Raw genomic sequence first — 25,650 nt, 5'->3', positions numbered from 1 at the left:
CAACACTCTGTACATGACCACAGATGATATTGAATATAACTCGAGTATTGATTTTGGGATTACAGATAAATTTTAGTAAGTAGATGGATTCACAGATTTAGATTCACGAGTAATGAGGATCAACTGTGATTAGAGTCCCATTATTGGACTTGTAGGTAAATCTGTCTTGAACTTCCACAGGCAATTCATATGGTTATTCAGAAATTTTTATTACATGTCTACCATATATGAAGCACTGATTTAGGCATAGGAGATGTATCAGTACACAAGAACTACCAGGTTTTCTTGCTTTTCTGGACCTTTTCATTTTTGAGGGTCAGAGGGAAGAGTAGAGAAGACATAGAAATTTTCAAAATAATTATAGAATATTGAAACTTCTGTGAAAGAAATAAAAAGGGCTGTGTGATAGGAAGTAGTTGGTGGACAGAACTAGTTTAGGTAGAGTGCTCAGGGAAAGCCTTTCTAAGCGAGAGAAATTATAACTAACACCTGAACACTGAAAAGGAGCCAGTATGTAAACAGTTGGGCTAGGAACACTACAGACAGGGAATAATTAGTGCAAAAGGGAGATGGAGAGAAGTGTTCTAGAAAGTATCAGAAGGCCTGTGTGACTCGAGCATAGTAAGCAAAGGATGAATGGTATGTAGATGAAATTGTAGATCACCTAGAGGCCATATATAGGGCTCTATAGGCCATTTTAAGTAATTTGAATTTTATTCTAAGCACAATGAGAAGCCCGTGAGTGGTTTTCAACTGGGGTTGACATACTATGAATTTTCCTTGCACTGTTCTCCAGTTCTTTATTTTTCTCTCTCCTTCTCCTTCTAAGTAGATAGTTGTAGTCCATTATATATGAGACCTCATCAAAGCACAGCCTTTAATCCCTCAAATACCTCATTTTAATGTAACTGGATACTTTAACGGAAGTCAAAATACAAGTTTTTTCTTATAGATTTTAAATCTTCCCCTCACCATCATCCCTGAGAGCCAAAGATATAATTGACCGATTTTGAAAAGTGGCCACCTGCTAGATTAGCTAAAATTTTCAGCACTTCTTTTAGGTTTTCATTCTTTCCTAGATTCTTATTTGATATTGTCTCTATGTCTCAACTTTCTGCTTTAGAGCATGTAACATCTCTTTTTACTTACCAAAGATCTGTTCTCTTCTTTGTAGGAACTTTCCCATCCACTAGAATTCTTAAGATTTTTCTTCTCTGAAACTTCAATCTCTGGAAATGATTGAGAAACTGTCTATTTAAGGGGAAAATAAGATCACAGCATGGTTCTGAAGAGAGGCATCACTTTAAGTGTCAGAGGCTGAGAGACTGTTCTTTTATTTAACTTTTTATTTTATGACATACATGCAAAGTGAACAGATGCATTTTCACAAACTGACCATTCCTATATATGTAAAACTAGAAACAAAACATTTCCAGTCCTCTAGAAGACCCTCTATGTACCTGAAAATCACAATCCTCCCTAGGGAAGATACCTTCTTTACTTTCAACACCATAGATTAGTTTTGCCTGTTTTTCAACTTTGTATAAATAGAGCTAAATAGTATGTACTCTTTTGTGTCTGGCTTTTTTTAATTAACATTGTTTATGAGATTCATCCATATTGTTTTGGATAGCTATACTTATTCTCATTTTATTATGTGAATACATCACAATTTATCCATTCTACTGTTGAGCATTTGGTCAGTTTCCAGTTCTGGTGCTACAGTGAACATTCTTGTCCATATTTTTGGTGAACATATTTACACATTTCTGTTGAGTATATATTCAGGAGTTGAATTGCTATGTCACGGGATATGCATATGTTCAGCTTTAGTAGATACGAGTTTGCACTCGTACCAGCAGTGTGTCAGAGTTCTAATTGTTCTGTATCCTTGCCAACATTTCTTATTTTCTTTTTAAATTTAGCCACTCCAGTTGGTGTGTAGTGGTATTGAATTGTATTTTTATTTTGCTTTTCTTTTTTTTTTTAAGGCTAGTCAAATGAAGCAGTGGGAGTGGATATTTCGCATTATTATTTATTTATTTATTTAAATTTTATTTTGTCGATATACAATGTGGTTGATTATTGTGGCCCATTACCGAAACCTCCCTCCCTCCTCCCTCTGCCCCCTCCCATCCAACAATGTCCTTTCTGTTTGCTTGTTGTATCAACTTCAAGGAGTTGTAGTTGTTATGTCTTCTTCCCCCCCCCGTTTTGTGTGTGTGTGTGTGTGTGTGTGTGTGTGTGTGTGAATTTATTTATTTATTTTTAGCTCCCACCAATAAGTGAGAACATGTGGTATTTCTCTTTCTGTGCCTGACTTGTTTCACTTAATATAATTCTCTCAAGGTCCATCCATGTATTTTGCATTATTTTGATGACTTATGAAGTTGAGCATATTTTCATGTGTCTCTTGGTCATTTGGGTATCTTTTATTATGAAGTTCTTGTTTAGGTCTTTTGCACATTTTTCTGTTGTGCTATTTGTCTTTTTCTTATGATTTCAGATTGAGTCAATTTGTTATTGATTTTTCTCATTTTATTGATTTCCCATATTTCCAAATCTGTGACTACCATCTGCTTTTAGAGGCATTTTTGTTTCTTATGATTTTCAATTTAGCTGTGCTGAAAGATGTCATATAAACAGCTTTGATTGCTACATTTACCTTCTGCCAGCCATAGTAGGGGGTTGAGAGCTACTAGCAGAAAAAGCAAAGTAATAGCTAGACCATAACTTTTCTTCAGATCCTCGATTCTAACTAATTTGAATTTCTCTCTCTCCTTCTTTCATGGTTCTTGGATAGTACATAAGTCATTATTGAACTGAACTGAGGTTTTTCCCTCTTGACTGTTTGCACTGTCATTAATTATTCAGTGTTGTTCTGATGTCTTTGTACAATTAGGCACAAGAAAGCAGCAACTCTGTAAAGAAGAAGACAAAATTTGTCAGTTTATACACAAGAGAGGGACAGGACAAACTTGCAGTCCTGCTCCCAGGTCGCCACCCTTGTGATTGCCTGGGCCAGAAGCACAAGCTCATCAATAACTGTCTGGTCTGTGGGCGTATTGTCTGTGAACAAGAGGGATCTGGCCCCTGCTTATTCTGTGGCTCTCTGGTAAGCTGTTTCTTTTCTATTTTATTATTCTGTGCTTTGTGTTAATACACAGGGCCATTCAGATCCAGAGTAATTTCTCGTTTTCTGAGTAAATTTTTTCCCTAAGATGTCTAGTGAACTCTAGTAGCAAGGATTTGATTAGTCAGAAACCCAATGTTATATCCTAGTACTAAAGCCTGTTAGTGAGAAGCATTTTGAGAACATATATTTTTGAGGGAATCCAAGTCTTGTATCAGATTAATTTTAATTCAAGAAATCTTTAGGGCCTGAAATGTCACAATTTTTTGTCAAAGTCTTCAGTGGTAGCTCATACACCTAGGGGAACAGAGCCAGTGTGACATAATCCTCAGGTCATTAGAGCTTCTATTTCCAGTATACCACCTTGTTATAGCTTTGTTTTGTCTGAAAGAATGACCTCAAGAATGTAGCAGTAGTGAGTCTCTCAAAAACCCTGATGAACTGTCTAGGAAGCTTATTCTACCAGTTGAGTTGTCTAGCAGAAGCAATGGCATTTGGTGTTGGTAAAGGTATTCATTTTATGTTGCTTTATTTTCTCTTCTTCTCTAATGGAGCTCTTAATTTTTCCATATACTCAGAGAGTAAGCTGAGAGACAATGGATGATCTGAGAGATGTAGTGTCTACCAGTAAAAATGTTCATAAAAGGGCAGTAAATCTCCTCCCATATGGGGCTTTCTCTAGAGAAACACCCTGTAGCTCCTAGCAGGAATTGTGTGTGCCATTGAGGCAACTGCTAGGAAGTATGGTGTTTTTCTCTTAGGTCTGGGTCCTTCAGGTCAAGAGACAGAATAATGTAAAGCAGACTGGCCTTGAAGTCTTGCAATTTTATAAACTCAGTATCACCCCTTCTCAGCCTCCCTTACAAGTGCAGTGATTTTATAATAAATAAAGCTTTTTCTTTGCTTAATATATTCATTATAAGTAGAAAATGTTCAAAGGCAAAGAAACAAAATACATGTAAGTATAAAATCTACATGAATTCTCACTGGTGGCTCTGTAATTTGCTTCTTTTTCTGGTTCTTTCTATTAAGACATCTGCTTATAATTTCTCTTGTCAGAGTTGGGCTTCATGATTACAACTGTGAGCTTTTTAAAAAAGTCTTATATTGGGCTGGGCTCAGTGATGCACCACGGGTAGTCCCAGCTCCTCAGGAGGCTGAGGCTCGGAGATCGCTTGAGCCCAGGAGTTCTGGGCTTTAGTGCACTATGCTGATCAGGTGTCCACACTAAGTTCAGCATGAATATAGTGACCTCCCAAGAGTGGGGGACCACCACGTTGCCTAAAGAGGGGTGAACTGGCCCAGATAAGAAATGGAGCAGATCAAAATTCTCATGCTGATCAGTAGTGGGACTACACCTGTGAATAGCCAGTGCACTCCAGCCTGGGCTACATAGTGAGATCCAGTCTCCAAAAAATAATAATGATAAATTAAAAGTCTTAAATTTTTTTTCCAATATTTTCAATAGTGGCAAATATTTGCCCTTTGAAAGAAGGTTATATATTTTTTAAACCATCAAGTCATTCAGGGACACTTGCAGTGAAGTAAGTTTTTTGTATGGCTTATTAAAAAAAGGGGAGTAGAAAAAGACCTAGGGCAAAACTCACTTTGATGTATGTATTTTGGTATGTTTGTCTGGATAAAAAAAGCATCAACAGTCTCATTATTTTATTGTAATATTTAATGTATCTTACGTGTATGACTTAACTATTGGATCATGTATCTTACTCTTATTACTTTATAGGTATGTACTAATGAAGAACAGGATATTTTACAGCGTGATTCAAACAAGAGCCAGAAACTGCTAAAGAAGCTAATGTCAGGTAGACAACTGTCTTGTAATTCTTTCTGTTCTGTTTTGTTTTGCAACTGGCCAGCACAGGGATTAAACCCTGGACCTTGGTGGTATTGGTATCGTGCTGTAACCAATTTAACTAACTGGCCAGCCCTTCTCTTCTAATTGGACTACTATGGTGATGGGTACATTTTATTGTATCTGTGATTCTCTTTCCTGTATTCTGATGTGCAAGATGCTGTTTATTCATTCATTTATTTTTTAAAAAGTTAAAACCACATAACATTGATCAAAAAAATAAATAATAGTACTATTAGATTATAAACCAAAGAATAAAATCAATATCTATGAGACCTTACTCATATACATAAGTAACTGAATAAGTTAATAAATGGGGGAGATGGGACAAATCTTTTTATACAAGAATTCCAGTTAATGAAGTAGAAGAAATGAGGATAATAGAAAATCACCATTAGAACACCACAATAATAATTGCTGCAGGCAAGATCCACTGATGGATGTTAAAATTACTGGGTGAAAATTTAACAACAAGAGAATTATAAGGTAATTAAAGAGAAGAAAAGACTGAAGAAATGTCACAAATTGGAGTATATTAAGGAGAGGTGACAACTGAATGTGGTGTAGATCCTGAATTGGATCCTAGAATAGAAAAATGACATTAATGGAAAAAATGTTAAAATACAAATAGAGTCTATAATTTAGTTAATTGTATTGTATTGATTTTAATTTCTTAGTTTTGATAATTATACTATGGTTTTCTAAGAAATATTAAGGGAAGGGCCGATCCCATGGCTCACTCGGTAGAGTGCGGCGCTGGAAGCGCAGCGGTGCTCCCACCGCAGGTTCGGATCCTATATAGAGATGGCCGGTGCGCTCACTGGCTGAGCGCGGTGCAGGCGACACCACACCAAGCGTTGCGATCCCCTTACCGGTCACAAAAAAAAAAAAAAAGAAATATTAAGGGAAGTTGGGTGAAGGTTACACAAGAACTTTATTTGGCAACTCTTTCATAAGTCTTTTCTACTTGAAAAACACCTGACAAAAATATTTTAATTTGTTTCTACCTTAGTTCATACTTGTTTTATATAGACGTATTGGTTGACATTATAAAGTAGCAATCACGGCATAAAGAATTTTGTTTTTTTGTATTTTCAATTAATATTTCATAGTTAGTTTCTCTGTTGCTATATATTCTTCATATTTGTTTTTAGTGGCTAAACATAGTCCATTAACTTGATTTATTGTAATTTGATTACCTGTTTCCTAGTCACTGGATATTTTGATTCTTTCTCAATTATAAATAATAACACAGATAATTACTTTTGTTAACATGTTTTGATTTATTTCCTTGGGATCAGTTCCTAAGAATGAAATCACTGAGTCAAAAAATATGATCATTTTTGACACGAGGTATATTTACCAAATTACCAAAATTTTTTACTAATCCACAGCAATATTAACATTGTACCCTAAAACCTATTCACTATTGAATTTTGACATTTCAAAAATTTTTTAAGTTTTATAGTTGTAAAAAGCTGTAATTTTTTTTATTATTAACGAGGTTGAACATGTCCCTGTATTTTTTTCAGTTAAGATTTATTTAAGGTTATTATTCTGAGCAGAGATAGTTTTAAGTGCTTTTCTTATATTCATAAGAATCTCTCTCTTTTTTTTTTTAATTTTAAGAGAAAGATCGGACAGCATTTGAACAGGCGTGGAGTTTTAGGTAAAGAGAAAGGTCAGCATTTATTGTAGCCAAGTTGTTTTCCTAAACCATTTTGTATCTTATCATAATCTATGAATTTCTTTTTTAGGATATATAGATTTATGGTACTCTGTCACAAAGGAGACAACATGTGGGCCATGGCATGAATTTGGCTTTAGAGTCAGACCTAAGTTTGAATTTTATTTCCATCTTCTGATTTCTGAGTGAACTCAAGAAATGTATTATCATCTGTGAACTTTAGTTTCCTTATCTGTAAAACAAAGATAATGTAAACTATCTTAAAGGATTATTGTGAGAATTAAGTAATATATATATATTAAGTGCCTTAGCATCTAGTAGATTCTCATTAACTATTTCTGCCCCTTTCCTGAAAATTTTCTTTTTTTCTTCATTATTTAGTTTTTAGTTTGATATATAAAAGTACATTTAAAGGTGATATTCAGTCCTATGCAGTAAAGTTTTTCATTTATAAGGCATATTTATGTTGTGTTGTTAAACAGTTAGTACCCTTAGTGATCCAAATTTCTATAAGGGAGGGAAAGGACTCTAACATTTAGTGAGAACCTCGTGTGTTAAGCACTGCTTGATGCTTTACAAGTAAGGCCTGGCCTGTGTACTTTGCAATTGAAATGAAGGCTCCAGGACATCAAGCCAGAACCAGATATTCTAATATTTCTTTTGCTGCACAGTGATACAACAAATTTGTATTATAGGCTGACACCATTTGATTTCCTTATTGAATTTCAGGGATGGAGAATTCTGGAAAGGCGGACATCTCTACTAAGGACCTTCTTCCTCATCAAGAGTCGCGAATTAAGTCTGGTTTGGAGAAGGCTATCAAGCATAAAGACAAACTGTTAGAGTTTGACAGAACTAGGTATGATAGGGTTAGAATAACAAATGCTAAGAAATAGGCTAGTCTACAGATTTTGGCCAATAAAACATTATTTTGGCGCTTCTTACCTTCTCAAGGTGGATTGTAAAAGAGTTAACAGCAATAGAAGAACTGGATGCTCAATGTAGAAGGCCTATGTCTGGTTTTTTAACCCATGTTTGAATAAAATAGGCTCCAGCCAAGAGAATCCTACCCTGTAGCATTTTTGTTTCTTGGCAAATGCTAGTATACCCCATGGATAGTTGATTTGGGTTAACAGAATTTCCCATTTGTTTCACTTCCAGCTATTCATTCATTCAGTCAACATATATTAGAGTCTCTGCCAGTAAACTGCTGGCCTGGACTCTGGAGAATCTATAAGCAATTGCGTCTGGGAGAGCATAGGTAGTGCCATATTATTAGAAAGCATGATTTATCCTTCTCCTTCCTTTGACACTGAATTTGTTTTCTGTTCCTAAATTTGTTAAATGTACCCAAATTGGCTTTACACTCCTACACTATTATTCTTTAACCCTCTAACTTCTTTTTAGGAGATATATTTATGATTTATTCTATTTCTGATTTTTTTCTTTCATTTTTTTCTTATTTTGGACAAAATATGTATTGAAAACCACTTAGTAATAAAGAATGTTTAGATAGGACTTATATACCCCCTTCTCAAATGGCTGTGTAAGAACCTGTGAAGGTCCTTAGAGAGACCCTGAATCTTTTACTTACTATAAGTGGCTTGGTAATCTATTGCAGGCATTATAATGCTTTGGTGAGACATACCTGCTACTTCCAAACCATTTGCTGTGAATATATGAGATATAATTTAGAAAGTTATTCCTTAAGTAAACCCATCATAAGGTGTGTAACTCATATTCACTCTTAAACCTATAAATATCACATTTCACCCTACCCAGTAAAACTCAGTTAAAAAAAAAAAAAAAATCTAATAAATAAATAAATAAATAAATCCCTCTACCGGCCAGCCGCCAAAATAAATAATTAAATAAAACATCATTAGAAATGTGATACTTAAAGGATACATTTCTTGATAAATAGAAACTGGAAAAGGATCTCTCCCTATTGATGTTGCTGCTTTGTTGGTATGTTTAAGGGTACCAGTTGCGTTATCTAGGTATGCGTATAAGATCAGTTTGGTCCTGAGTCCTCTTAAACGTCCCACTCTAAGTCTGCTTTAATATAAAATCTTGTAATTCCAGCAGAGTCCTGAAAAATTGAAATTAGTATGTGAATCTGACTTCAGTATTTCCCTTATGCCAATATATATCACTGATTTGTAATTATGGAAAGATTCAGTCTTAACTGGATTTGTAACTTTGGAGTAATCACTTAACTTCCGTGAGCCCCAGGCTCATTATCTGTAGAATGAGGGAATCAGATCAAGATTCCTTCTAGTTCTTAATTTCTTTGTCAGTATGATCTTAAAGATAGGCCTGATTGTCATATCTTGGAACTTGGCCCCAGTGTGTTAATGAGGGACTGGAGATTGGGGGAGGGAGAAGTGTGGAAACGGACATATAGTAGAGCAATAGAATGTCCTAAGAGTAAATAGTTAAGCTACAAGACTGAGATTTCAGGATAGAACTCCTGTAAGCAAATGGGTCTAGCAAGAGTAGACTGGATCTCAGTTATAGAGGGACTAGGATTTGAGTAAGCCGCCAAGACATTAACTCAGATGGAGCAAAACCATGTTAAAGCCCAGTTATCAGAAGGTGAAGACTGGACTAGAAAGAAAGGTAGAAGGTCAACAGATCATGGTGCTGTGTCTTTTTTCTGCCTTAGACTGAGATTAATTCTAGGAGCTAAACTGAGCCTGCAGTGGAGATAATTGCAGAAGCTGGGAACCAGACAGAGCTTGACCTGATTTTAAAACATTCTTGGGTATCTAGGTTTGAGACAGTAAACTCAAGGACAGCAGAAGATTAAGCTACCTTGAAACAGTTTCCCAGTAATCAGTCCTTATTTGTCAACAGGCAACCTAATAGCCATGTATTTTTTTTTTTTTTCTTCTCTTAGCATTCGAAGGACCCAAGTCATTGATGATGAGTCAGATTACTTTGCCAGTGATTCTAACCAGTGGTTGTCCAAAATTGAGCGGGAAACCCTGCAGAAGCGAGAGGAGGAGCTGAGAGAACTTCGACATGCCTCTCGACTGTCTAAGAAGGTCACCATTGACTTCGCAGGCAGGAAGATCCTGGAAGAAGAAAATCCACTAGCAGAGTATCATAGCAGGTAAATGGGCAGCACCAGAAAGGTTCTGAAAGAAAATGTAGGTTGTCTGTAAAGGATTTTCCTTTTCTAATGGATCTGTTATTTGTATTGATTTTAAAAATAATGTGTTCATTTGGAATAGAAAGAATGTAAGAGTAGCTAAGAAATTTTTGAAAATGAACAGTGAAGAGAACTTATTCTACTAGATAATTAACTGGCACTGTTTTTGAAACAATCAGGTAACATTTGGGCACAGGAATGGACCAATGAAACATAGAATCCAGGAAGAGACTGGTGTTTTTACATTGTGTGTGCATGTGTATGTGTGTATATGTGCATGAATTTAGTAATCAATAAAGCTAACATTTCTAAGCAGTAAGGAAAGGATTAAATATGTAATGTTGGTAATGATTGATCACCAGTTCGGAAAAAAAATCTAGGTTGGATCTCTGTCTGAAACTGTACTTTGATGATAGGTTTGACTAAAGAGTTAAATGTAAAAGAAATAAAAGGATCAGGAAGAATGGAGAAATAAGGAGAATATAGCTATAGTTTTGGTGTGATAAATCTCTTTGTAAGCAAGATACAAAACTCTGAAGTCATAAAGACATAAGATACTTAAAGTAAAAATACAATACCAAACTGGGAGAAAATAAACAGTTTTAACAAAAAAGCACTGTCTATACCTAAAAAGACCTCCTGCAAATTAAAATAAAAAGACAAAAAATTCCAGTAGAAAAATGAGAAAAGGATAAGAAAACACAATTCACAGTTGGGAAAATACAGATAGCCAATATAATTTTGAAAAGATACACAACTAATTATCGGGAAATGGAAATTTTAAAACATAATGTGTCCTTTTTCAGCTCATCAAATTTGGCTAAAATTAAAAAAAAAAAATATTGCATTATGTATGAAAGGAAAATGGATATGTTCTTTTATTGTGGATGAGATTATTAAGTGGTACAGCCTACATACTACATGATTCTAAGTATACAGTAGTTGCCAAGGGTTAGAAGGGAGGGAGAAATAAATAGGTGGAGCACAGAGGATTTTTAGGGCAGTGAAACTCCTCTATATGAAATGATAATGGTGGATACATGTCATTATAAATCTGTCCAAACTCATAAAGTATACAAGAATGAACCCTAATGTAAACTATGGTCTTTGGGTGATAGTGATGTGTCACTGCAGGTTTATCACTTGTAAGAAGTGTACCACTCTGGTGGGGGATATTGATATAATGGATGAGGCTGTGTATGAGGTCACTTCAAAAAGTTCATGGAAAAATAGAATTAAAAGATATGAATCTTTCCTGAACCCTTTGAATTAACCTGGGGATGTTTGGGAAATCTCTGTACCTTGCTCTCAATTTTGTTATGAATCTAAAACTGCTCTAAAAAATTGTTTATTAACATAAACAAATAAACAACAAAAAATGGTACAGCCTTTTAGAATAGAATTGGGCAGTATCTCAGAATTTAAATTGTGTATGCATTTCAGTTTATCGATTACATACCAGCTGTCAATATGACAGTTTTCTCTTCCCCTTGTCAACAGTTTTTTAAAAAATATTTGCCATTCTGACAGATGAAAAATGGAATTTCATTATAATTTTTATTCACATTTCTTTGCTTTGGTCATATGCTAGTAAGTGTGAGTGTTCTAAAAATGTATTGAGTAACTATTTGTAATATTTCTTTTATAGATTCTAGAGTTTTGGATATATTTAACCACAGTACTGTGTCTCAGATCTTTTCCTTTCCTTTAGATCCCACTATCCCCATTCTGTTTTAGACTTACCTCATCCGCCAAATTCGTTTACCTTTTTTTTTTTTTTTAGCTTCATGCCTTTGTTTCTGCTTTTCCCTCTGTTTGGAATTATCTCCCCCAATCTTTGCCTTTCAAATATCTACCTCTCCCTTGACCCTACTTGGTACAACAAGTGGAATAATGCAATAATAACCATCAGATGAATTGTGTCTGTCTTAAGGTAGTTGTTACATCCTCTCATATGGTTTGTCATCTGTGTAGCTGTCTTAAACTTGCCACTTAAATTCAAAGCTTCTTGAAGGCAGGAACCATGTTCTCCACACCTTTTGAGTTGCCTTGCGTATAAGCAGTTTCTAACAAACATCTTGATTTGAATTCAAGGTCAAGTTAAGCGTTTTCTATTAGTTGAAGCTTTTCGTTATGTTGTGCCTCAGAATTATCATCATGTTTTTTAAGCATCCAACAGGGGCATGAAATATAGCAGCAAGTAACATAGAGCTATAGAGTAGAATAATATAGGATTCCTGCAAGGCCTATGATTTCTTAGTTATCAGTAAGATTCCACAGTCTTTAAAATCATCACATTCTTTTATAGATTTAGAGCCAAATGCCCAAAGCCAACACCATAGGCACAGTATATAACACGGTATGTATCCAATGATTGTTGAGATAGTAGATGCTATAGGATTTCAGAGAAAAGAGTAAGCACTTTTGTGCTGAGACAGTAGGGGGCCTCTTTAGAACTTCTGAGCCCTGAATCAAGAATAGAATTCATCATGGAAGAGTGGAGAGGGACTCCTGAGTAGGCAGAGGACTGTGTAGGGTGTGTTGAGTAGATAAGCTACCATAGAATAATCTTCAGTGAGTCAGATTATTTCTAGGCAGCTTTTCTAATCTTGGCATGTTTAGTGATCTTGTTAAACAGATGAATGATTGGAGTGTGCCCTACCTATTTTCTTGGTGTTCTGGAACTTTTACTAACTCATATTCTTTACGGTTCTTGGTATGAAGAGAAGGAAGTTGGGATGGGGAGCAGTGAAGATCATCTATGGAGTCCTCTTAGAATTCCATATTTTATTACTGTTGAAGGGTTTTATGTTGGTGGTAAGTAAGGGCATTCTGAGCATAGAACATTACCAATTATTGCATCCTTTTGGTTTGTTATCACAGACTAGATGAGACAATACAGGCTATTGCCAGTGGAACCCTGAACCAGCCATTGACCAAATTGGATAGATCTTCTGAAGAGCCTTTGGGAGTTCTGGTAAATCCCAACCTGTACCAGTCCCCTCCCCAGGTTAGTGGACCTTTGCTCTAAGTGATAATGAGAGAAGTTTGGCCCCAAATATTTCTTCTTTCAAGTGTGTCTGTTTCGTAGGCTTTAGATACCAACAAGTTTTCTCAACACACCCACCAACCTTATTCTGTGGCCCAATTTTTTCCAATTTTTATTGTAGCACTTCTGACAAGTTGACCTGTATTATCTTCTGTTTTCCCCAAGAGAGAGTTTTATTAAGTACTGTAGAAATTTAGACAATAATCCCATGGTCCTTTTATTAATGGTCTTTCTCTATCTTTTATAGAATATGGGTAGTCCCATAGAATGGTGTTTTAAATTAATTTATTAATTTACTCATTCATTGTCATCATTCATTTTACTATCAAATACATTGAGCTTCTACTATGGACAGGCATAGTAGTAAATGATCAACCAGGCACTGATTCTGTTCTCAAAGAACTCACAAACTAGTAGGGGAAAAGAATTACATAAGCAGCTCTAATACTAATAGAGTATAATTAAAATGCTATGGAAATCCAGAAGAGGGAAAGACTACTTCCAGCTGAGGGGAATCAAAGAGGATTTTATAGGGAAGCTGGCATTTATTAAAAGTAAATATTCAAGAAAATGAATGTTTGCAGAAGGGGGGAAAAACATTCCAGGCAGAATGAACTGTAGGAACAAAGGCATTTGTACACAAAAACATAGGATATATATAGGTAATAGAGAATACAGGTTATCTAGACAGGACTTATAAAATGTATTATCATGAAAAATAGAGTAGGGTTAGGTAGATAGGACCAGACCACTAAAGAAGTTAAATGTTTAGGAAGTTTTAACATTTTTATTTTATAAATAAATGTGAGCCATAGGAGGTTCTTAAGCAGAGAGATTATGCAATCAAGGTAATGCTTTAGACAGCTTAATGGGAGATCTTTACTTAGCACTGTATATGTGCCAGGTTCTGTACTAGGTACTAGGAAACTAAAAGGTAAAGGCCCAGTGCTTGTCCTTAAGGACTTCAAGTTTAGTGAGAAGATGTGTATGAATAGAATAATACAATAATTGCAATTTTTTTTTTTTTTAAAGATGACCAGTAAGGGGATCTGAACCCTTGGCCTTGGTATTATCAGCACCACACTCTCCCAAGTGAGCCATGGGCTGCCCCTAATAACTGCAATTTTTAAAGATAATTGTCATAAAAGATACATGTTGTGGATACAGTAAGACTTTAGGAGAGTATTCATAAATCTGGTAGAAGAGTCACAGAAGAAATAGTGTTTGAGAAGAGACTTAAGGGATGAATAGGAATTTCCAAGCAGACAAATCTGGGGAGGGAATTCCAGATAGAAGGTACAACATATGGAGCAAAGTTGGGGCCCGGGGCCCGCCTGCACTCCACACCCCTCCCTGCTGCCGGCTTCCACATCTGGGCAGGGGCAGCATGTCAGAAGCGGCTGCACTTGTGTGCAAGAGGTGGCAGGGAGGTTATGAATTTCAGGAGAATAAAACACATTTGCCACAGATTATTTTGTATAAAATCATCTTGTGGCCTGAGCAAAAGTTGTGGGAGGAAGCAGCAGAATATGAAGATGAAATACGGTGGGGCGTGATTATGAAGTATATTGAAGTTCTGGAAATGGAATTGCTGGGACAAAGGAGGAAAACTAATCGTTATCAAAATATCAGAAGGCTTCCAGTCAAGATGGCAGAATAGATGGTCCCCAGTGTCACTCTCCCATAAATCAACCAATTTACAGCTATTAAAAAGCAACAACAGCCAAGCTGGGGCCACTAGTGCTCAGGGGAAGAGGAGAAGAGACCTTTGGAGTGTATGAAGGTGGGAGAAGCAATGATGAGAAAAAGAAAAAACCCCTCTGACTGTTTTGAATCCCAGCCATTTCCAGGCTGGAGCTGCTGAGCATATGGAGCAGGAGCTGGCAAAAGCCGCAGCTGTGCCCTTTGGATGAAGTTGCTTGGAGCCAGCAGGGGAGAAGAGGTCTTGGTGGCTTCCAGGCCAGCAAGACCACTAATAGGGTTCCCTTGGACCCACATAGGAGCAAGGAGTCACAACAACTGAAAAAAAAAGAGGCCAGTGAGTCATTGCAAGGGACCAGAGCATAGCCTGTCCCATGGGAAGTGTTTGGAGCACAGGTGGTGGGGGAGATGGGCCCATCAGGGGAGCACTGGTGCACAGCAAGGACAGCTGATATGCCCCCCAATCAGCATAGGGCCACTCAGACGTGACTGATCAGGAATATAAAATTGCATGGGATGCAGTTTGATGAAAAGACTCAGGCCCAGACCAGTGTTTCTACACAACCCAGGTGCACCGGATTTCACTAGAACTGGAAGTACCTCTAAAGTCAACCATTAAAACCTGAGCTGCACAAAAAAAGCTTTCCCTAAGGAATCAGCAACAAAGCAGCAATTTAGCTCAACCACAGAGCTCGAGTACTGGTCCTCACAGGAAGTTCCCCCATTTTAGAAGCAAGCAAAGAACAACAAATTAGTTCCAGTACAGAGTTTGAGTGGTGGGAACAGCAAATAATCCAACACAGAACTGAAAGAAAAAACAAAGTACCTGCAACCAGAGGCAAAGTTTGATATTAACTAGTAAACGTCTCATTTCACCAAATAACACCTATAACAGCTAGAAGGACTGAAAGTCCCCTGGGCTACTAAACCAGAAAGGGGAGAGGGCTGGGGGCCTCAGCTTTGTGCCTCCGACACCCACAACAGTCCCGAGGGTGGGGGAAGAGGACCTTGACCACACACCCATGACAAGTGCAACCACCCCAGCAATGACCACTGAGCCTCTGCAGGAAGCACCCTGGGCTCTTCCAAGCCAGGGTAACAGGGGGCCTTGGGCCTCGGTCATGCTCCCCCCATCATGAACAACCAGCCCAGCGATGACCACTGAGCCACCGGAAGCACCCTGGGCTCTCCTGACTGCAGTGGTGGGCAGCTGAGGGCCTTGGTCATGCTCCCCCATCACAAGCAATCAGCCCAGCAACAACCCCCAAGCTGCCACAGGAAGCACCCCAGGCTCTCCTGAGCCGGAGCAGTGGGGGAGCCTTGGGCCTTGATCACTCCCCCGACATGAGCAACCAGCCCAGTGACAACCACCGAGCCGTCTCAGGAAGTGCGCTGGGCTCTCCCAAGCCAGGATGGTGGGGGGTCAAGGGCCTCAGCCATGCCCCTGCGACACCCACAGCCAGCTAACCAACGACCACCAAGCTGCCTCAGGAAGCACCTCAGGCTCTCCTGAGCTGGAGCAGTGGGGGGCCTTGGGCCTTGGTCATGCCCCTCCAACACGAGCAACCAGCCCAGCGAAGACCACCGAGCTACCACGGGGAGCACCGTGGGCTCTCCTGAGTGAGGGGGGGGGGCCTCGGGTTTCGGCTGCAGCCATGCCCCCCTAACATGCACAACCAGCCCAGCAACGACCACCAAGCTGCAGCAAGAAGGGTCCTGGGTTCCCAAGTTGGTGGTGGGAGGCGAGGGCTTTTGCCACATCCCCCTGACATCTGTACCCAGCCCGGCGATGACCAAGCCACTGCTGGAAGCCCCCCAATCTCCGCTGTGGGACTGTGGGGGGTGCCACAGGCCTCAGTCCTGCCCGTCCTCCTTCCTCCTCCTTCAATCACATTTCCTTCCCCTTTCCGTTCTCCGTCTCCCTCCCAGCTGCTCTGCAACAGCATCATAGAATGTAAAAAACTAATAATAAAATTTTTTTTTAAAAGTACATGTGCAAAGACTCAGCAGCCTGAGAGCATTGCAGGTTTGTGGAGGATCACAAATTATTAAATATAATTATGGACTTGTAGGTATATTGGTTTCCTAGGACTGCCATAAAAAAGTAACATAAACTGAGTGAATAAAACAACAGAAATATATTCCCTCACATCTGGAGGCTAGAAGTCTGAAATCAAGTTGTTGGCAGGACCACATTCCCTCCAAAGGTTTTACAGGAGAATGCTTCCTTGCCTCATTTCGGCTTCTGGTGGCTCCAGGCGCTCCTTGACATACAGCTGCATCACTCCAATATCTGCCTCTGTCTTCACATAGCCTTCTTCCCTGTGTGTCCCTGTCTCTGTGTATCCTCTCTTTTAATTCATTGGATTTAGGGTTCATCTTAGTCCAGTATGACTTTAAGTTGACTGCTAAGTACAGTAGACAACACCTGATCATGAAAGCCCTTATGTGTCATGCTAAGGAGTTCAGGTTTTATCTTAAAGTAGGCAAAAAGAATGGATTGGAGGGAAGGGTAAGACCAGAAGGCAGGGAAATTGCTAAAGAGGTTATGCAATAGCATAATGAGGAGATGATGAGAACCCAAATTAGTGTTGTAGCACTAGTAGGGCTATAGAGAGTTATTCAAAGACTAAAACTGTAGACAAAGAGACCAGTTAGTAGTGTCTGTAATTATGTTATTATTGCAAGATAATGAAGGATTAATTTAGGAAAATAGCTGTATGATTAAAGACCAGAGCTGTAGCGGAGATAGAAGAGAGAATTTGGGTCTCAGGATTGTTCAAATATCAACATTCTTATGAAATCACTTATTTCCCCCATAATGGATCAATTCTTCCTCCATGTTCCTACGTAAGAACTTCTATCCCTATTTAGTAATTACTCAATGCTTTATGTTTTGGATAGTTATTAACGTATCTGTCTTTCACTAGGATTGTAAGTTCTTCAAAAGCAAGAACCATATCTTTTTTATACTTTATATGTCTCCCTAGTTTATGTGCTTTTCACATAGTTAAGTAATTAATGAATGTGTTTTTTTAAAGATGTGACACAATCGATGAGAATCATAAAATTTTATTGCAGAAAGATTCTTAGAGATTCATTTAGTCCAACTTCATTCTTTTACGGTTGAGAAAACTAAAACTTTTAAAGGTTAAATGACTGCCTAGGGTCTCCAGACTTCCACTCTAGCAGGTTTTTTTAATATAAATTATTAAATTAAAAAAAAAAAAAAAGTAAGACAACTAACCCGCAAACTTCACCAATCTAATAGATTTTCTTTTTTTTTTTTAAACTTTGGAGCACTTGGTCTTTTTGTTCTGGAAGAAACATTAACCTTTGTCATTCTCTGACTGAGCTATTGCCAAGACTTTTTGTTTCCTATAAATTACCTGTACTCTAAAATTCTCTATTCCCTTTACATGATGGGAGCCTTATTTCAGTAGTGCTCTATCCTCTCTTTTATGAGACAAGTTGTTCGTTGGAGGTTAAGAAGATACTTCACGCATCCAAGAGTCACAACTGCTGTCCCTGACTGTGGCGAATGTTGAAGCTGAGATGGTAATGAACTACTTGGGGACAATGACAGTTGCAACTGAGGGACTAAGAGCGACCATTCACTAAGCTACTGAAGGCCTAAAGTCAAAATCTAATGGATAATTATCAAGAAAGCCATGAGAAAAGTATGCAAACAGGGATAAAGGAGGGGGAGACCCCAGGGCAGAACCTCCTGAAATTTTATTTGAATAGACTATATACTTCATACTCCTTTGAGTTCAAGGATGCAGCACTCACCCACAGCTGGTGAATAGACTGTACTGCATACATACTCCCTTGAGCTCAAGCATGCAGCAGTTTCTAACAGCTGGTATTATCATCTTGAGAAATACTTTATGCAGCACGTCCTGCATGGGGACTGGCACCATGTGTCTCTTCTGGCCATGGCCAGAGGTCATAGCCATACTCTTAGCAGAACATATCACAAGATGTTAACCCTCTATACCTGACTGTATCTGTTTGGCTTTGTTATGGTACCAGCATGTGACTCTGCCCCTAAGGACACGAAGAATTGTGGACCAAAAGGTTGAACCTTCATTTGGTTGATCATTATTATTATTATTATTTTGGAAAATGATCCAGAATCCAACATGGGTTATTAGTAAAAAGTGGAAAGCTGGCTAGTTAGCTCAGTTGATTAGAGCGTGGTGCTGATAATGCCAAGGTCTGGGGTTTGATCCCCATACCAGCCAACAAAAAAGAATGAAGTGGAAATAATGACAGCTCATTTGGTCTGATAGTTGTGCTTTGCTGGAATTAGGAAGCACTGTATGGAGAGTTCAACATTTGAATTATCCTTTAAGATGAGACCTTGTTATCATACCTGAGACTCCTACTGAATTTATATCATCTCTACCCTTTTTGGCCTTGTTTCAGACAAAGATGGGATAAATTTTTCTAAGAAAATGTTCCAGTATGATTTCCTCATTATTAGCATTCATCTCATTTTGTCCACCTACCCCAGGTTATTCTCTTGTCAGACAGAATTGTATGTTTGGTTTTTTTTCCTGTACAGTGGGTAGATCACATAGGTGCAGCCTCACAGAAGAAGGCTTTCCATTCAGCAGGACTGGGACTAGAGTTCAACTTACATCAGCATCAGCTGCGAATCCAGGATCAAGAATTTCAGGAAGGCTTTGATGGTGGCTGGTGCCTCTCTATACATCAGCCCTGGGCTTCTTTGCTTGTCAGAGGGATTAAAAGGTAAGAACAGAAATGAATATTAGCAGTGGAAGATCTTAGAGTGACATAAACTTGATTTAGGATTATGGATTGGAATCAATTTTTCCCAATCTAGTGATGATTTATAATATTCTTCAGTACATAGAACTTTAAACAATATATTCATGTTACAAGCTTTGTACTTTTTAAATTAATTAAAAATTTTTAATTGACAAAAATTGTAGTAGTAGTTTTTTGTTGAATAGCTTAAAAAATAAACTGAGCTTAGAAAGTCTAAGGATCAAAGTCATAACAAATATAGAATACCAGTTTTTTTCATCTTTGGAAGGAAATCTATTGAAAAACTTCTCTTGGCTTTGTCTTGGTAATATACTACTCAGCAAACTTTATGGTTTGATTCTATTTGAAATTTAAAGTTTTTATGCCTATTTATTCATTTTATTAAGACAACAGCATAACTGTGATTTTGTTTTCCTATTTATATATCTATCTATTAACCTGGTTAACCATATTGAGAAAGTATTTTACTATAAATTCCTTTTCTACAAAAAGTGGGAGAAGTAGTGAGGGATATTAGAGGTATTATAGAGCTGAGCTGTACCTGTTAGTGATGGTAATAGCTTACTATTCCATGGTTTCGTGTGTCTCAATTCAGTTTTTGAAAATAGCTTTTTTTCTTTGCTTTTATACGTGTAAATAGAAAATTGTAAAATATGAAAAAATTGCCATAAAAAGAAAGATCTCTTATAATCTACCTAGAAACAGCAGTTGTTATCATTTTGGAGTGTTAGTTTCTATTCTTTTTCCTGTGCAAATTGTTATATAGTGGGATCATGACATATATTCATGTTTTGTTTTTCTTTCTTTTTTTTCTGTTTTCTTCTTTCATTTATCATTACAACATACTCATTTTTCTTTCTTATTTTATCTGTTAGAATTTTATATGCCTGACAATGTCCTAACTCATAACAGTAAAACACACCTTATATTTAGATAGAATTTTAATTTTAAAGCAGTAGCTCTATGAAATAGATTAGGCCAGTATTATCACAATCTTTGACAAATGAGTACACTGAAGCAGGCAAAGTAGATTGCCTTTACTGAATTACAGAGCTAGTTAGTGGCCGAGATGGGACTAGAGTTAAGGTTTTCAAAGTGTTTCTTTCCATTCTACTGTGTAGGCTTCAGTCATCTCCTTACTTTCCTGAAAGAAAAATTATCAACATTTGGGAACAATCATTTCTACTTCAGTAGTTTCACTATTAGTTGTCATTTCCCTCCTTTATTAAGGTGCACTACACTATTTTTCCCCCCTCTTGATGGTCAGGCTTTCTTGCTTTGGCTCCTAATTGTTTCATAGTCCATTTGTGTAGTGCCATTAGAACAAGTGCACGTGGATCTGTTTCTGCTCCAGGTCAACAAAATACTCAGATGTCTGTTCTTCCCATTTAGTTCTCTGATTTAGGTGACTTCTTTTTCCAAAGTAGAAAACTAAACAGCTTGCCTTCTGCTAAGGAATCAGAATGTTTACATTTCTCTCATCCTATTTTGGATATATGTTACTCAGCTTTTCTTAGTGAAAACAACAGGATGAGCAGCATCCAGCCCACAATCACTAATCCCACAGAAATAAAGTAGGTGGTTCTGTCACGTTTGTACGGACATTTTCCAGTAATTCTTCAGGTTATTTGCTCTAGAGGGAAGACATATTGGGTCATTCCCCATATCAAACAACTTCTAGGTGCCTAGTATTCTTCCAATTCATCTATGTTGGAAAACCAAGGACATGAAAATTCACAAACCTATTTCCCATTATAAGAATGGGATCAGAGGGATATATCATCTAGGTACTTCATTTAATTTGGTGGGAGGTGAAAGAGAAACATCTTTTTGTAACCCTTGGAAAGTGGCAAAGTAATTTCTCTTGAATGCATTCTATTATTCTACTTAAAGATTATTTCAAACTAGTCAACAAGTTGTTTAATTATCCACAAAGAACATAACCCTGTATAAAATAATTAGAAAATGTAAATGTATATGGTTGCAATTTAAAGAGTAAGGATGATAAGCATTTTTATTTACTTAAATTTTATTAAAAAATAATTATAAAAGTACCATTCTTGGGGAGTTATATGTAGGTGAGGATTTTTCTGTCAAGTTGAAGAACAATTCAATAAATCTTCCAGGAAAAGGTCAACCTTTGACTCAAAGAAAGACAAATATTTTCATATCTATGAGACAACTTGGATGCTTGAAAATATGGGATATGGATTATATAAGTCCCAAGACTAGTGAGAGCTGCAGGTCTAAATTACAAGGATCAGGTGAAAAGTAGTCAGGAATTGACATGAGTTGTCTTTCTGATAATAGAAGAAATTAGAGAACAGTGTTCATCGTCAAGTGAAGGATACTGTTGGAGAAAGTGTTTTTCACAAAAGTTATTCCTCTTGGTGAGATATCATCTATAAATCTCTTGGTTCAACTGGATAATTGCTATAGGATTTATTTTATTTATTATGGGGTCTTCCAAGAAACTAGAATTTAGATTCTTCCCACTAAATTTGTATTTGTTTAAGGGTGGAGGGCAGATCCTGGTACACCCCCCACAGAGGACGACTTTGGATAGCATCAACAGCCAAAAAACCCTCCCCTCAAGAAATTTCAGAACTCCAGGCTACATATCGTCTTCTTCGTGGGAAAGGTAACAGCCATATATTCTCCTTTCAATCTTACTTTGTGGATAGAAGTCATTGACATTCATCTTCTTTCACTTCTTTCTTCTTGTGGGTTTTTCTTGGCTGAAAGGGACTTGTAAACCTTGTATTTGTTTGTTTATTTAATGGCAAATCATAGACAGCTGTTGAAAGTATTAATTCCTCAAACAGTACAAACAAAAATACCACACCAGAAATCAACCAACTAGTGTTAATTTGAGAAAGTCTTCTCCATGTTTTTTACTGTGCAGGTGAAATGACTCCTATAAACTTTGGGATCTTTACATTGGGAAGAACAACTACAAATAAGAATTTTTTGCTGGGACTGACTTAAATAGACACCTGGTATCAGATTTGGACAAATCAGGATAATTCACTTAAGCAGAGTATTTTGGGAATCACCCCAAGCACACTAAATTTGCATACTAAAAAATACTTCTGACCCCTGGGCATTGTGTTTTTCTTCCTCTTGTCCAGCTCATACAGTTGTTTTGAAGGTAGAATGAAAGGATAATTACAGAACCACCTTTGAAAGCTTTTAAGAAACCAAATTTAAAGAATCAAGAAGACCAAAAGTGCATACTTCTTTAAAATCACATTTCTATTTTGACTGATATGATTGGTTTGTTTAAAATATATGTTTTGACATTTATTCTGATGTTTTTTTTTAAACCACATTTTTATGGTTTTCCTCTTGTCATCTTTAGCTGCCTTTCTTTGTTCCCAAAACCCATCACCACCAACCTCCAATCTGACCCAGTTGAGCATAGCAAGATTGATTTGTTTGGAATGAACTTGTGCAGTCCTTGAACTTAGATGGTATAAAGGCAGTAGTTTTCTAAAGGAAAAAATTTCTAGCTTAGCATGTGGATAGTGGACTAAACCAGCCTCTCATTAGATTTTTTACTAAAATACAAACAATTGTGCCAAATAAAAACCTTGTTGTTTTCCTTATGACTCCAAATAATTAATGGAAAAAGTTATTTGTTCAGAATTGAAAACAGACTCCTGAGTTCCAGGGTCACAGAGAAGGAAATTTATCCAATTCTTTTGTTATTCTTGATTCAGATGTGGAATTTCCCAATGACTATCCATCTGGTTGTCTTCTGGGCTGTGTGGACCTAATCGACTGCTTATCCCAGAAGCAGTTTAAGGAGCAGGTGAGTAAAGAATACTTGAGTTGAACAGATTCTCGACTTGCCACCTATAACTGACTTGTAGATCCTTCAATACAGAATGTGCTGAAGATAGTGAGGTACTAGCAACCATATTTATTTATTTATTTGTTTGTTTATTATTCATTATTCATTATTCATTCATTCATTCATTATGCATGCAGGCAGGTATGGGGATTCAAACCCATGACCTTAGTTTTATGAGGCTGTGCTGTAACCAATTGAGCTAACCGGCCAACCCAGCAACTGAATTTAGACATGTGAAGAGAAGGAGAATCTTTTATTTTATCTATTTTGGCGGTACAGGGATTGAACCCTGGACCAAGAGGAGAATCTTTTAATAAGGAAATATTGGGGGGAGGAAAAACTGGGACAGAAACAGAAGAAACTTAGTGATGCTTTGGTTTCTGGTGTATGGAGAATTGGTGCATATGCGTTTCTGCACTAAAAGCAATTGCCACAATACACCTAACAAGAATAGGGTCTTCATCCCTTATTAAAACTTTGCTTCTTTTTATGAAGTAACCCTCTGTTATCCCTTGAATCATTTTGATTGGGTGATGGGAATGGTAGGATCTGTTATTGCTTATTCTGGAGCATTTGGTCCAGGCCTCTGAACTCATGTTAAGCAAGTTATTTGAAGTCTGATTGCCTGGACTGTGCCAGATTTTGGTGGTGGGGGGTGGGGTATATGTGTGAGTGTACATATGTATGTATTTATGTATATATTTTAATTTCTTTTGGTCACTAGAGATTGAATTGACATAACTTAAAAATATTTTTGAACAGTAGAGGGAGCCAAAGGACTTTAGCTTAATTGGAAAACTGAAATAAGAGGTTTAGGCTCAGACTGGCAGAAACCCAAAATAGAAAAGTCCATCCTTGAAGCATGAAGAGTTTTACCTAACAGTATGATTTTTCTGTTCTTTGAGCAGTTGATTTAATCAATAGGGCTTCCACCATTGTGCTTAAGAAAATGTGCTTCAGCTTAATATTTCTCAGAAAATTCCTTGTTTTTCAGACTTACTTGCCTTTCATTACTGTTATTACTGTCTACTTTTTTTTTCTTTACTATTGCTAGCTATTTTACCCTCCCTGTCCTTTCCTCATAGATTTTAGCAAACAGTTGTTTTTACTCTAGATTTCTGTCTTTCACTTTTTTGTGGGTTACCTCCTCAGCCTCCTCTACTTTATTTGTATAAGTGCAGTGCATGCATTTTGATGTGAATTTTGACTCATAGCCCTTTGTTCTTCCCTTAATATCTGATCCAGACCTAGGCAAAACCACAGGCATTGTGGAGGTCCTTCATGCCCCACTCTTTTGTGGCTGTACCATCTCTCTATGGGCCTTTTGCCTGTTTGTTTGGCAGCTGGCTGGTATGGCAATCTGAACCTCTAGCCTGTTTATTCAATGTCTTCTTTCTTCCTCTCTTCTCCCTTTTTTTTTTTTTTTTTTTTTTAGTCTAGAAGTAATAATTATAAAAATACCTTATATTGGTATAGGCTTTACAGTTTTAGAGGCTCACAGTTATTAACAGCTTAGTATAATATAAATGCATTATGTTTTATTCCTGGGGTATTTGTGTCCTAAAAGATAGCCCAGTAGCATCTGGTAGTGTGGATGGTAGTCTTTGGCAAGGATCCTTGCTTTACTTTCTTATTTATCAATCAAGCAAACCACCATCTGATAAAAGGTCAAATGATTTCAATGTCTAGTCAGTTATAGCCAGTCTTTTTTCTGCCACATATTTGTATAGAGAAGGTAAAAAACTGTAATCCTAATCTTTGGAGTACTACAAGCTTTACAGGAATTAGAAATTTAATTAACAAAACAAATTTTTGGTTTCTCCAGTACACCTCTCTTTCAGGTCAGCATGATACTCCTCGTTGAGCTTACATTCTGTTTTATGTCCTGAGATTGCTATAGGCAGCACATAGAAGTATAGGAATCCTCCCATATGTTCCCACCTCGAGGTCCTGGCAACTCTCCTTATGAAGTTCCCTAATGTATGACATTAAAATACACCAAAATGCCAGAAGCCACTAGACTTCATCAAACACAGGAATCTCATACCCATTTTTCCTATGGTCGGTTTTTCTCTGGCTTTTTTCTACCGTTTCCTTTCTGTGTTTGACGGTAACATATGAATATATTCAGAATTGATATTAGCCCTATTTTGGTATTATGTATTGGGTAAGGATCTTATCACTTTTAAAACTTGTAATTTTGATATTTGTCTGCCTCTTGGAAAATGTCTAGACCACCCTTGGTAATCTACCTGTCTCTGAGCTAGAGATCTGTGATGTATGAAATGTAGTTGCCTAGTCTTTTGTACTGGTCTCATTCTTGTTTCTGAAGAAATGAGTTGAGAGTATAAGAACAATAGCCCTAGACTAGCACTTCCCAAACTATTCCATGGCATA

General features: G+C 37.2%; 1 protein-coding gene across 2 annotated transcripts in view; it reads left to right on the top strand.

The window, feature by feature from the left end:
* The window catches only part of TRIP4 (thyroid hormone receptor interactor 4), a 52,702-nt gene that overhangs the window by 10,157 nt on the left and 16,895 nt on the right, over positions 1-25,650 (top strand). The window contains exons 4-11 of one of the 2 annotated variants that reach the window (XM_063089493.1): positions 2,903-3,115; positions 4,878-4,956; positions 7,423-7,552; positions 9,596-9,811; positions 12,734-12,827; positions 19,171-19,358; positions 21,914-22,038; positions 23,120-23,211. In XM_063089493.1, the coding sequence (XP_062945563.1) occupies positions 2,903-3,115; positions 4,878-4,956; positions 7,423-7,552; positions 9,596-9,811; positions 12,734-12,827; positions 19,171-19,358; positions 21,914-22,038; positions 23,120-23,211 (1,137 nt within the window). Of the gene's footprint in view, positions 1-2,902; positions 3,116-4,877; positions 4,957-7,422; positions 7,553-9,595; positions 9,812-12,733; positions 12,861-19,170; positions 19,359-21,913; positions 22,039-23,119; positions 23,212-25,650 lie in introns of both variants that reach the window. The other variant, XM_063089492.1, reaches the window with a different exon arrangement.

Source organism: Cynocephalus volans, chromosome 3 (genome assembly GCF_027409185.1).
Source record: "Cynocephalus volans isolate mCynVol1 chromosome 3, mCynVol1.pri, whole genome shotgun sequence".
NCBI classification, from domain to species: domain Eukaryota; kingdom Metazoa; phylum Chordata; class Mammalia; order Dermoptera; family Cynocephalidae; genus Cynocephalus; species Cynocephalus volans.
Note: the sequence above shows the minus strand (reverse complement) of the source record. Positions and strands in the feature narration are given on the sequence as shown.